The 13,133-nt window shown below is 35.0% G+C and overlaps 1 protein-coding gene across 13 annotated transcripts in view; it reads left to right on the forward strand.

The window, feature by feature from the left end:
• Window positions 1–13,133, forward strand: part of L3MBTL3 (L3MBTL histone methyl-lysine binding protein 3) — a 122,884-nt gene that overhangs the window by 63,213 nt on the left and 46,538 nt on the right. For all 13 annotated transcript variants that reach the window (XM_005551804.4, XM_005551807.4, XM_065543387.1 and 10 more), the window contains 4 exons: window positions 176–261; window positions 2,738–2,848; window positions 9,308–9,422; window positions 10,832–10,934. In XM_005551804.4, the coding sequence (XP_005551861.1) occupies window positions 176–261; window positions 2,738–2,848; window positions 9,308–9,422; window positions 10,832–10,934 (415 nt within the window). The remainder of the gene's footprint in view (window positions 1–175; window positions 262–2,737; window positions 2,849–9,307; window positions 9,423–10,831; window positions 10,935–13,133) is intronic.

Consider the following 13,133-nt stretch of genomic DNA (forward strand, 5'->3'; position numbering starts at 1 on the left):
TCAAGATGAAAACAGTTTCATTATTACTAATAGCTGTGAATGTGTGAGTAAAGTTGTCAGGTATATATGAACATAATTTTCTAGATTATAATATTTTATACTTTTTGTTGGACAATTTGTTATTCTTGCTGTCATTTTGGTTAAACCTCATAGGATTTACATTTTTCTTTCATAGGTTATCCAAATGTGAAACATTTTTCTTGGGATAAATACTTAGAAGAAACCAATTCTTTACCTGCTCCTGCAAGAGCTTTCAAAGTGGTAAGATGATACATTTTATACTATTTGATTAATTTGTGTGGATGAGATCATTTATTTATTGAAATTTAAGAACAGAACAAGTGGTATTAGTAAACCAGAACAGGAATGAGAAAAAAATAGAGCACCAAATAAGATGTTTTTGAATTTTTACAGTTTTTAAAGTCAAAATTGTTACTGGGATTTTTGTTATTGTCATCCAAAAAAATGCTTTGATTTTGGACTTTAAAGTCTCCTTGGAAAATAATTCTACTTGATACTATGTGGGGCCAGTTGTTGAAATCTTATAGCAATCTTGTCGTTTTAGCTAGATATTCTAAAAGACCAGAACAGAACATGAAAATATTTTCCAATAAAAACCATTTGATAATTTATTTGGATTTGTTTATGGCAAGCTGAGATGCTGTTTTTTTTTTTTTTATTTTATTGCTATAGATCAGCATGTTTAATTACCAAAATGCAAGATCATCCGCTTTTATTACAGTATCTTTCTAACCCAGGGTCATTGCTTCTTGCATATAAATATAGTATTAAGATTCAAATGAACCTCATTTTTATGCAAGGAAGGAATAAGAAGTGAAACATATTTCTTATTTTTTCATCTCAAATAGCTTGCTTTATAATTTGTATTTCTCATGAATTTAATGGAAGAGAAAAATATATCAAATATTTATTTTTTAAAATGTGTCATGATTAGCTTATGGTAAATAATTTTCTTTAGGTGATCCTTTTATGTATAAATTGCTAGGATTTTTAATGTTAGAATTAATTATTAGGTATAGGTCCAAATTTAGAAGAAAGAACATAAAAAATTTTAAGAGCAAAACCATAAGGCATGAAGAGAAACTATATCAAAAAATGTGTGTAATTTCATCTGATAGCAAGTTGAAGATTTAAAAAAGAAAACTGTTTAGAGTTATGCCGTATTTATGAATTTTTATCCACGCTCCCTCCCCCCTTTAACTTTAAACTCTTGTCTAATGGGAAGCAGAGCTGCATTACACTTCACTTTAAATGAATACAATTACATTAGGATCAGCCTACATATCTAGTGTCACAACAGAGAGAAAACAGATTTTTCTAGTTTGGTCTTTTAGGTGTCTTGCTTTGACTGCTCTGTGATACTTACATAACATACTTAATTTTGATGGCAACCCTTTTTTTGTTGTTTGCTTGAGTCAGAGTCTTGCTGTGTTGCCCAGGCTGGAGTGCAGTGCCACGATCTCATCTCATCTCACTGCAACCTCCACCTCCCGGGCTAAAGTGATCTTCCCACCTCAGCTTCCTGAGTAGTTGGGGCTACAGGCATATGCCACCATGCTGGGCTAATTTTTGTATTTTTCATAGAGAAGAGGTTTTGCTGTGTTTCCTGGGCTTGTCTCAAACTCCTGAGCTCAAGCAATCCACCGACCTCGGCCTCCCAAAGTGCTGGATTACAGGCATGAGCCACTGCATCCTGCCCAGCAACACTTATACCCACTTTACAGAAGAGAGACCTGCAGCTCAGAAAATTAACTGATTTGCCTAACGTCATGTCAGACAATCACCTTATCTTCCACAGTCTGTGACTTTTTCAGAGGCTTATAAGTTTCTGCTGAGTACTGAGGCGTAGGTAGCTGTTGATTCCCCCAACCCATTCCCGATTCTGTCCTTTACGTTTGATTGCTAATTTTCTGTTTTAAAGATATCTTCTGCTTTTTGCCCCCATTACCACTTCTAATTTTGGTGTCTCATCTCAACCACCTTAATGTTCTTCCTTTCTCTTTTTAAAGACAAATTTTATGCTTGTAGATTTTTGCCAGTACACCTCCAACTAATAAGAAAAATGTCTTGTCTTCCCTCTGAGTAATCAAATAACTACAGTATTTTGAATTTTACTTTGCTATTTCCCTTGCTCATGCATCTGTGTTGGAATTTTTTGACAGACAGGGTGAAGTTCAGAGCTACTCTGGGAAGTTGAGAGTTCGAAAGGCTGGTTCTCTTATTTTCTTTCTTTATTTCAAAAATGACAGCAAGTTCTAACCATTTAAAATTTTTCTGTCTTCTTTTGTGACATCATTCTCTAAATAGCTCAGCTATTTCTTTTTTTAATTTTTATTTTTTGAGACAGTCTCCCTCTGTTGCCCAGGCTGGAATGCAGTGGCACAGTCTTGGCTCACTGTAACCTCTACCTCCTAGGCTAAAGCAATTCTTGTGCCTCAGCTTCCCGAGTAGCTGGGATTACAGGTGCATGCCACCATGTCTGGCTACTTTTTGTATTTTTAGTAGAGACAGGGTTCAGCCATGTTGGCCAGGCTGGTCTCAAACTCCTGGCCTCAAGTGATCCACCCGCCTCAGCCTTCCAAAGTGCTGGGATTGCAGGCATGAACCACTGCGCCCGGCCAGCTTTTTCTTCTTCTTCTTCTTCTTCTCCTTTGTAACGTCAAGTTTACCTTCTCTTCCTCTTTATCTCACTGTGTAAAATTTTTTGTTACGGCAGAAACCTCCTCATGGATTCCAGAAAAAAATGAAGCTTGAGGTCGTAGACAAAAGGAACCCCATGTTTATTAGAGTAGCAACTGTGGCAGACACAGATGATCACCGAGTAAAAGTAAGTGTTCTGTATGGTGGATTGGCTTTATCTTTTGTTATAGACGTTTTGGATAAAAACTTTGGTAGATACTTAAACTTGTGAAGTCCTGTAATTAGCAAAATCATAGGAATATGCAAAATAATTGGCTGTGCATCTTTGTAAATCAGCATTCTTCCAGGTTTATCCTTTAATCTGTGTAAAACAATTTATCGTTAATTATGAATGACTCAATATTTTGAGTATGTATTGGGAGAAAGAAAGTAGATACCACACATTAAAGTAGTATTATATTCAGAAGAAAAGATAATATCATTCTCTGATAGTATGCCCTTTTTTTTAAAAAAATAAAGATTAATGTTTTTGTGGGGTAGATTAGTAGTAGTCTTTTCAGAGGAACATCCTGTCTCTTAATATAGGCCAAGTAAAGGTGAATAATTTCATGAATAAAATCAGATTTTAATTAGAGTAGTAAAAGTCAGATGCCTCTTAGAAAATAAGCAAATGTTTAGGGAGATGGGATCAGCTTGTTATGTCCAGCCATGATAAAGTGAAGTGGACTTCAGGAAAGGAGCTGGAAGAACTCATCTCTGTTTCTGACTTAAGCGTTAACTTCACCCTCAAACCGGAACAATGCCTGTTCTACTTCCTTCATACAATTGTTTGGAATTCCTATTAGGAAGAATAATAGTTACAACAGCAAGACTTTAAATGTACATGATGTTTTACAGGGTAACTCTGTTCTCATGTTATTCAACATTTGTGGGAAGTGTACATTGTTACTACTATTATTGATGAGGCAGAGGCTCAGAAAGGTTAAATGAGTTGTTAATTACTGGCAGTGGCAGAATGACATCTCAGTTCTAAGCTCTAGGAGTCTAAGTTTATGCTCTTTTTAAAAAAATTACATTCTCAACTGTCTCTAATAAGATAGTATATAAGAAAATAAATTATAAAATAACATGAAAAACTACACAAATGTGGTGTTTCTATAGAATAGAAATTTTAACATTTAATTCACTGTTAAGATTATAGAATCATGTAGCATTTTAGAAAATTTTATAAATGCAAGACCTGTGCTTACCATTTTTTCAAGTACATTTTCTTACTATATTTGGTAGTAAAGTAAGTCATAAAGCAATCAGTATTTTAGAACTAGAAGTATTTTTTAAAATAAAATCTAGACTAGTAATCAAATACATTTACAATTAAGCACAATATTACTTTTATAAATCAGATTGCTCAGAATTGAAAAAAAATATATTGGTTTGAGTGCATGAAAATTTAATTATCACATATGGCTGGTGGGAATATAAAATGTGTCAGCCTTTCCAAAGAGCAGTTTGGCAATAGGTTAACAAAATCGTAGAATGTTGTTTATCCTTTCATTTAAGAATGTTAAGGGAATAGCCAAAAGGAATATGCAAAAATGAAAACTCCCAGGAAAATATATCAGTGCTGTTTATAGTACTTAACATTGGAAGCAACCGCAGTAGCTGATGGGTAAAATGTATTACTCTATATCTACATGATGGTAAAATTAAATACTTTCAAAGACTACTTAATATCAGCAATTGAAAAATTCAGGTTTACATTATGTTTTGGTATCTGCTATCGTTTATTTTTACAAGAATACATATATAAGCAATTCTGGAAAGAATCCTACCAAAGTAATGACAGTGCTTCTTTCAGGGTGCTGAAACTATAAATGATTAGGTTTTTTAATCGTTTAGTTTCCAGAATGTAGATTACTTTTATAATTAAAAACGTAGATCAACTCTCTTACACGTGCGAAATTTTTGGCCCAGAGAGGTCAAGTATGCTAAAGTGGGTAGTTCAGTTAGTTAACAGGAAAAGTGTAGACTAGATTCCACCTCTTACTTCTAGCTGGATTCTCTAATACAACATCCTGGTCAGTCCTTAACACCCCAGAAATAGCTGGCTGTGAGGGCTACAGTTGACAATTATCTTTTGGTGATTACTGGAATTAATTTCGTAGCTGAAGATGAACCACGGAACAAACATCTTTGTATTTACGAGGTCTTTAAAAGGCCTGTATACAGGGGTCAGTGACTAAGTTTCAGAATTCATCAGAAGCTTCTGAGAATATAAAAAGCTTGCAAGAGTAGGAGTTTATTTAATAAATGGGAGATTAAACAGCAGGAAAGCTAATCTTTTTGAAGAAGGAAGAAGAGGAAAATGTAGACCAAGTTATTAGTGTAGCTTAATATTTTAAGTTTTTCAGTGATAAAATCAACTCTTGAGTAAAATCATCTTTTAAGATTACATATTTCACACCTTGAGCTATTATAGTAAAACATTTAAAATTGTTCTATATTTGATCAGATGCCATTGAGGAAAAATGGCCCAGAATGGTTTTGCTCTCATTTATGTTTTTAGTAACAGAAGATTATTCCTGCCTCATTCCTTCCCACTCCCCAACCTGGCTCCCCGGAAGCAAAAACGGTTGGCTCTTTTAGCTCTTGCTTAGGACCTTTTTATCTGTCATTTTCTAAAATATTACCTATATTCTACTCTTTCTCAGCTCATCAACTTTACATATGGTTTATTTTCTTCATGTTGTGGTAATTTGAGATTTAGATCTTGCTATTCTTCCCTTCCCCTTACCTTTTCAGCAGTTATTTTACATAGTTTGGTTCTCATTCACTGTTGAGCAAAGTAATCTTTTCCTTGTGACTGTTTTTCTGGGAGTCAGTAATTTGTTCATAATTTAGTTTTGTTGTCTTCTTAAATTTTTACAAGTGTGACAGTGGATCTCACATGCCTTTGAGTCAAAAGCTCAGTGTATTTTCAATACTCTATCTTTTTATTATTATTATTATTATTATTATTATACTTTAAGTTCTAGGGTACATGTGTACAGTGTGCAGGTTTGATACATAGGTATACATGTGCCATGCTGGTTTGCGGCACCCAATAACTCGTCGTTTACATTAGGTATTTCTCCTAATGCTCTCCGTCCCCCTGCCCCCCCCCACCCCACGACAGACCCCAGTGTGTGATGTTCCCCGCCCTGTGTCTAAGTGTTCTCATTGTTCAGTTCCCACCTATAAGTGAGAACATGCAGTTTTGGTTTTCTGTTCTTGAGATAGTTTGCTGAGAATTATGGTTTCCAGCTTCATCCATGCCCCTGCAAAGGACATGAACTCATCCTTTTTTATGGATGCATAATATTCCATGGTATATATGTGCCACATTTTCTTAATCCAGTCTATCATTGACGGACATTTGGGTTGGTTCCAAGTCTCAGCTATTGTGAATAGTGCCACAATAAACATACATGTTCATGTGTCTTTATAGTAGCATGATTCATAATCCTTTGGGTGTATATCCAGTAATGGGATCGCTGGGTCAAATGGTATTTCTAGTTCTAGATCCTTGAGGAATTGCCACACTGTCTTCCACAATGGTTGAACCAGTTTACATTCCCACCAACAGTGTAAAAGCGTTCCTATTTCTCCACATCCTCTCCAGCATCTGTTGTTTGCTGACTTTTTACTGATCGCCATTCTAGCTGGTGTGAGATGGTATCTCATTGTGGTTTTGATTTGCATTTCTCTGATGACCAGTGATAATGAGCATTTTTCACAGCAAAAGAAACTACCATCAGAGTGAACAGGTAACCTACAGAATGGGAGAAAATTTTTACATCAATACTCTTTTTTTTTTTCTCGAATTCCTTCTCATAGTCAGCAGCCACCTATTCCACTCTGGGTGGAAATACTCTAAGCCTGGTACAAAGCTTTCATCCTGACACTTCTCTTTACTGACAGACTAGGTTGTGTTTCATTTTCCTGGATCACATACTTTGTTTTTCTTGGGTTATCCTCTTATCTTGCTGACACACATCTTTTCATATCTTCTGTGGGATTTTGATTCTAGGATTAGTTTATTTCTAAGCTTAAGAAAGTAGATTCATTGCGAAGAACATTATTTTAAGCACATATATATACTTTTACGAACTATGTTCTATTTCATTATATGAATATACCATAATTTATTAACCAGTCTCCTGATGATGGGCACTGTGGTAACTTCTAGTTGTTTTCTAATACAAACAATGAGTTACTGAGATTATCAAGTCAAAATTAATGTCGTTTAAGTGCTAAGCTGTTATTGCCCAGTAGCTTTCCAGAAATATCTAAGCAGTTAACGCTCCTGTCAGTGGTCTATGAGAACACCCATTTATTCTCATTCTTAATCAGCTGTAGGAATGACCAAAATGTGAACATTTTTGACAGGCCAATAGGAGAAGAATTGCATCTTGTGATTTTAATTTGTAGTTTTTTAATTATAAGTGAAAGTGATTGTCTTTCTTCTTCTTTTTTTTTTTGAGACAAGGTCTCACTCTGTCACCTAGGCTGGAGTGCAGTGGTACGGCCTTGGCTCACTGTAGCCTCAACCTGCCAGGCTCAGGTGATCTTCCTACCTCAGCTTACTGAGTAGCTGGGACTACACTTAGGTTTTTCTTTTCTTTTCTCTTCTTTTTTTTTTTGGAGAGATGGGGTTTGCCAAATTGCCCAGGCTGATCTCGATCTCCTGGGATCAAGTGATCCTTCCTCCTTGGCCTCCCAAAGTGCTGGGATTATAGGCATGAACCACTGAGCCTGGCCTCAAATTTATTGTCTTTTCATATCTTTACTAAGCATTTATATTTATGTTTCAGATAATGAGCTATTTGTATCCATTTTTCATCTTTCCATTGGGTTTTTCATCTTTTTGTGCTGTTACATCATATTTTTATAAATTGAGGAGCAGAGTTCTTGACACAGGTGTTGCAAATGCATTTTGGGGAGTTTCTTGTGGGTCTTTCGTTTTAGTTTATAATACTTGCCATTCTGAAGCTTTAAATTTTCATGTAATCAAATTGATCAGTCTTTTACTGCTTTTGAGTTTGGTGTTTTGCTTACAAAGGCTGACCCACTCTGTGATTACAAATAAGTTCATTCACACATTCTTCTCAAATGTTTATTGTTCAGTTTTTAGTGTTTTGACTTTTTTTATCCGTCTGGCATCTGTTGTCTTGTAAGGAATGAGAGGTTCATAGACTTTAAAAAAGAAATCTAACTGGCAGACTTGTTTTGTTAATACTCTGTGATCAGTGGATATAACTAGCAAACTTGATTTAAAAATAAAATATCTAAAGCATTTCAGTATATCCCTTCTTCCTAAAAGGTAAAAAATGTATAATAACCTAAAAGAAACATAATCGATTCCTAGTGACCATCACTAGAAGACTAACTGCCCTTTCACCCAATATAAAGCAGTGACTGCTTTATAATAAGACATATCTTTTCACACTCACTAAGATACGGAAGGAACCTAAGTATCCACCAGTTGAAGGAATGGATAAAGAGATGTGGTATATATACACAATGGATATTATTCAGCCATAAAAAAGAATGAAATACTGTCATTTGCAGTAACATGGGTGAACCTGGAGGACATTATGTTAAATGAAATAAGCCAGGCACAGAAAGACAAATATTGCATGTTCTCACTCATGTGTGGGAGCTAAAAATAATTGAACTCATGAGGACAAGAGAGTACAATAAGGGTTGCCAGAGGCTGAAAAGCATAGCAGGGAGCAGGACATAAAGTGGGGGTGGTTAACGGGCACAAAAATACAGTTAGATAGAATGAGTAAGATCTAGTATCTGGTAGCATATTAGGGTGACTACAGTTATCAATAATTTATATATTTTTAAGTAACTAGTAGAACTGGAATATTCATAAAACAAAGAAATGACAAAAGCTTGAGGTGATGGATACCCCAGTTACCCTGATTTGATCATTATACATTATATGCCTATATCAAAATGTCACATGTACTTCATAAATATATACCCATAATAATTTAAAATAAAACAATAATAGAACACATATTTGAGAAAAACTGTAATGATTCGCAAGGAAAAAAAATGATGTCTAAAAACACACTGGGTGGAGGGATATTTTGTAAATTGTATGTGTGTTTAGCAGGCATTGAATTTTTTTTTTTAAGTCTTTTTCAACACAAATCCAGAAGGCTTGACATGTACTTGAAATGTCCTCCTTTCCTCTCCTTCCTCTCCACTTTCCCCTCTCATCTTCCCTCCTTCCCTTACCCGAATTTTTAACTCCTTCTGCATTTTTATTGGGTGCTTGATGTTGATCATATGAAGATGTTGTAACAGTTCCTGTTCTCATGTTGCTCATGGTGTTGAGAAATACACATAATATGTCTGTAGAACTATTGGCAGAGCATTTATGACTGGTTATATAATACATTGAAGGTGATTCAAAGATGTCTTTTTTTTTCACATTATGAGTGAAGTATTTTGAATAATTGAACTGATTTATTGGGTTTTAAATCCTACTATATATGTTAAAATGAAAATGGTTATGCTGTGGGCAGAACTCTGATTACAGGAATTTTTGTGACTTAATTTGTACTGTTAATGTCCTTGTGTCATCCAGGTTCACTTTGATGGCTGGAATAATTGCTATGATTACTGGATAGATGCGGATTCTCCTGATATTCACCCTGTAGGCTGGTGTTCAAAAACAGGACATCCTCTTCAGCCTCCTTTGAGTAAGAGACACAAATAGCTTGTATAAGTGTTTCCATTTCCATAAGTAACATTCTTAAGATTTCATCCTTAGCCCTTCTCTTTCTCTTCCTCTCTCTACTGATGTTTCTTCTCTATGTAATCCTTTCCTTTTACTACATTTTAATTACCATAGTCACAGAAATATAAATAAAAAAAAACATGCCTGAAAAAGTAAAGCATGTATAGACATTTCTGTTTTATTTAGAAGTAAATATCACCTCTTAAAATTCATGTTAAATTTTCGGAAGACAATTTGTGAGACTTTCAAAATTTATTGTTTCAATATTAGCATTCTGATAGTAATTTTATATGATAGCTTTGGTAAATGTTAACATTGGGAGAAACTGGGCAAAGTGCAAAAGAGATCTCTTTCTGTATTATTATTTACAACTGCTTGTGAATCTATAATTATCTTAATACAAATCTCAGTTAAATTCAAATTTCAGAAAAGACACATGGAGAACTTAACATACCACGACCTTAATTTTGGAGGAAAATGTATACATTATAGAAAAAAATATGTAGGAAATACAATAAATTACTATCAAGTTTTTTAAAAATTTAGTGTACTTCCTGTATCCAGTGACTTCACTTCTGGATGCTCCATACAACCTGCATAAGGGCACATGTACATGGCATTCAGTGTAGCATGTTTAGAATAACAAAGCTTGGGGGAAAATATTAGTTAAATAAATTGTGGTGTACTGTGCTGTAGAAACTATGCAGTAGTCACAAAGAATGTTAGTATTGCAACAGAAAAATTTGTAAGACAAGAAGTTAAAAACCAAAGAAGGATATTGGTCCTTTATGTGGCAAAATAAAACATCTATGTTGTGCCTTTTATGTGGCAAAGTCAAACAAAACCGAATGTGTCTGAATGCTTAGAACAGTTTCCAGGAGAGCCCACACTAACCTCAGTGGTCAGAATGAGGGAGGGTCTCTGCAATGTAGAAGGAAGAGCATGGAGGGATCTGGAACTGTCATTCTGGATTCTTCTGTAGCACTTGAAGTGTTCACGGTATGTGAGTAGTCATGCTTTAATTATGTTATTTAATAAAAGGTGTTTGACTCTTCTTGTTAATTCATATTTAGATATCTCTGGACTTTATGGTGTTTTGAAAGATTGTTAGATCAGAGTTTACCATTTCGTTGTTGAAGAAAGATAACTAGTGTGAACAGTCATAAGGAAAAACCTTTAAACGTAGTGTCTTTTAAAATATTTTTCATTTTTATAGGATCTGCTTTTTCTGTTTATATATGTTGTATGTTGATTCAAAAATTGGATTTTTAGGGAGTCTTTTTCTTCCTTATTCTGATCCCAGACATTTGACTCTTAACAGATTTTTGCTTAATATTTTGCCCCTTCTTTCTTTTCTTTGCTCTTTCATAGGCCCCCTAGAATTAATGGAAGCTTCAGAACACGGTGGATGCTCAACCCCGGGATGTAAAGGGATTGGCCATTTTAAGAGAGCAAGACATCTGGGCCCTCACAGGTATGTGGTAGCTGTCACTGACGTGGTCTAATATAGGGTACCTGTTCCATATACATGTATATATAATGAATTTCATGTATACTAAATTGATGTGAACTAATTTTAAATTCAGATCCATAAGAAATGTGGTTACCATGGTGATCATGTAAAAATGAAGGGAATATCTATAGTAAAATCTTCCTGGGAGAAAATGCATTCACGGTTTAAAATGGATTTACTCTAGCCTTTTGACTTTTCTTGGCAACCTGACTAGTTTTACAGATACTTAATTTCTGCAATAGTTATTTTGCATTGATCATTAATAATGAGAAGAACTGAGACTCTGTTGATATCATTTAGTAGAATATTATCTGATTCGGTGACTCAATAATTTGAATAATGAGAGCTGAGATTATTGTAGATTAGCAGCAAAGATCACAAAAGGCACAATATAAATAGTCAAACATGAGAGTGCATTGGTCCGAAACACATTTTTTAAATATTTTTATCTTATCCCTAAGTAACTTTAAAAAGAAACCAAATTTATACATTTGAAATGTGATGTATTTGGTGATTTGGGGATCTTTGTAGAGAGTTAAAAATATTACTGAAGTACAGCTACTTTGGAGGCTGAGGTGGAAGGATCACTTGAGTCCAGGAGTTCGAGGTCAGCCTGGACAACATAGCAAGATCCTGTCTCTTAAAAAAAAAATTACTGAAATACTAAGAAATTCCTGTCATTCAACTGGCATTTTTAAGGAATAAACGTATCACCTATTTAGGTATATTTTAAAATAATAATGTGTCGGTAAAATGTTCTGACTACTTAGTAATTGGATTGCCCAGTAAGAAAAATGATTCCTTGTTTATCTAGTTTGTACAGGTTGTGAATCTAGGTCTTTAAAAATTTTGAAGATTACTGTACCTGTTCCTCCAAACGTTAATAGGAATTGCAAAATTGGTGTGATTATTTTCATCTGGATATGGTTTTCCCTTTTTTTCATCTCTGCGACCTTGAATGCTTCTTAGCTTCCTTTTTCAACATTCTCCGTTCTGTTTTATGAGGTTCAGTATGTTCCAGAGTGAGAAGTCTGAGCATAGACAAGATGATGATTCCATTTGCAAATCCTTTTTGTTGCTTTTCTGACTGCAAACCAAAAGTTAATATGATACATCTTAGACGTTATTAAATATTGCCTAGTGAAGGCAGCTGGATTTTCAGCTATTATGTAAATCTAGATGCCCGAAATAATTCATGAACATACTAAATTTCCAATATTATTTTAGTTGTTTTGTGTTGCTATAACAGAATACCGTAGACTGGGTAATTTGTAAAGAAAAGAAATTTATTTCTCACTTTCTGGAGGCTGGGAAGTCTGAGATCCAGGGGCCAGCATATGGCGACGGGCTTTCTTACTGCAGAAGGTAGAGGGCAAGAGATCATGTGTGAGAGAGCCAGAGAGGGCCAAACCTGCTTTTATAACAACCGCTCCCATGATAACGAACCCACTTCTGCGATAATGTCATTTATTCATCCAGGAGGGCAGAGCCTGATCACCTCAGTATTGTCACAGTGGCAGTCAGATTTCAACATGAGTTTTGGAGGAGGTATTCAAACTGCAGCAATATGTTTAGAAACTCATTCCGTAAATATTTTCGAGCAGCATTTTTTTCAACAAGAACTAAGATTTATTGAGCATTTATTTATTCTGTGCCGGATATTGCTCTAATTGCTTTACATATCTTGGATACTCTTCATAACAGCCCTATGATGTAAGAACTGGTTTTCCCCCCACGTTTTGGTGAGGCCACCGGAGGTACTGGGGAGGTTAGTAACTGGCCTTACTTCACAGCTGCGGAGAAGGGAACCCAGTGTTACTCAGGGGTCTGTGCTCTGGACCACTCCTCTCTAATGGCCTCTCAAGACACTACTCCGTAAATTAGTCACAGACCCAACCTTCAAAGAATTCACAGGCCGATGGAGCTATAAAAGCTGTACGTAATTTAATTAAAACCTCACATAAAAAATAATATCAGAACTTTGGCACACATCCCTTTCTGCTGCACAAAGTGTTGGTTGGAGCAAAGAGAATTTGTTGGAGCAAAGAGGAAAAAAAACAAAATTTTTAAATGAGTCAATACTAGCAATATGTTGTTGAGGTGCAATTTGAAGATTAAACAAAACTTTTTTTGGTCTTCTGGAAGGAAGACCCACCTTAC

This window comes from Macaca fascicularis, chromosome 4 (genome assembly GCF_037993035.2).
Source record: "Macaca fascicularis isolate 582-1 chromosome 4, T2T-MFA8v1.1".
Taxonomy (NCBI): domain Eukaryota; kingdom Metazoa; phylum Chordata; class Mammalia; order Primates; family Cercopithecidae; genus Macaca; species Macaca fascicularis.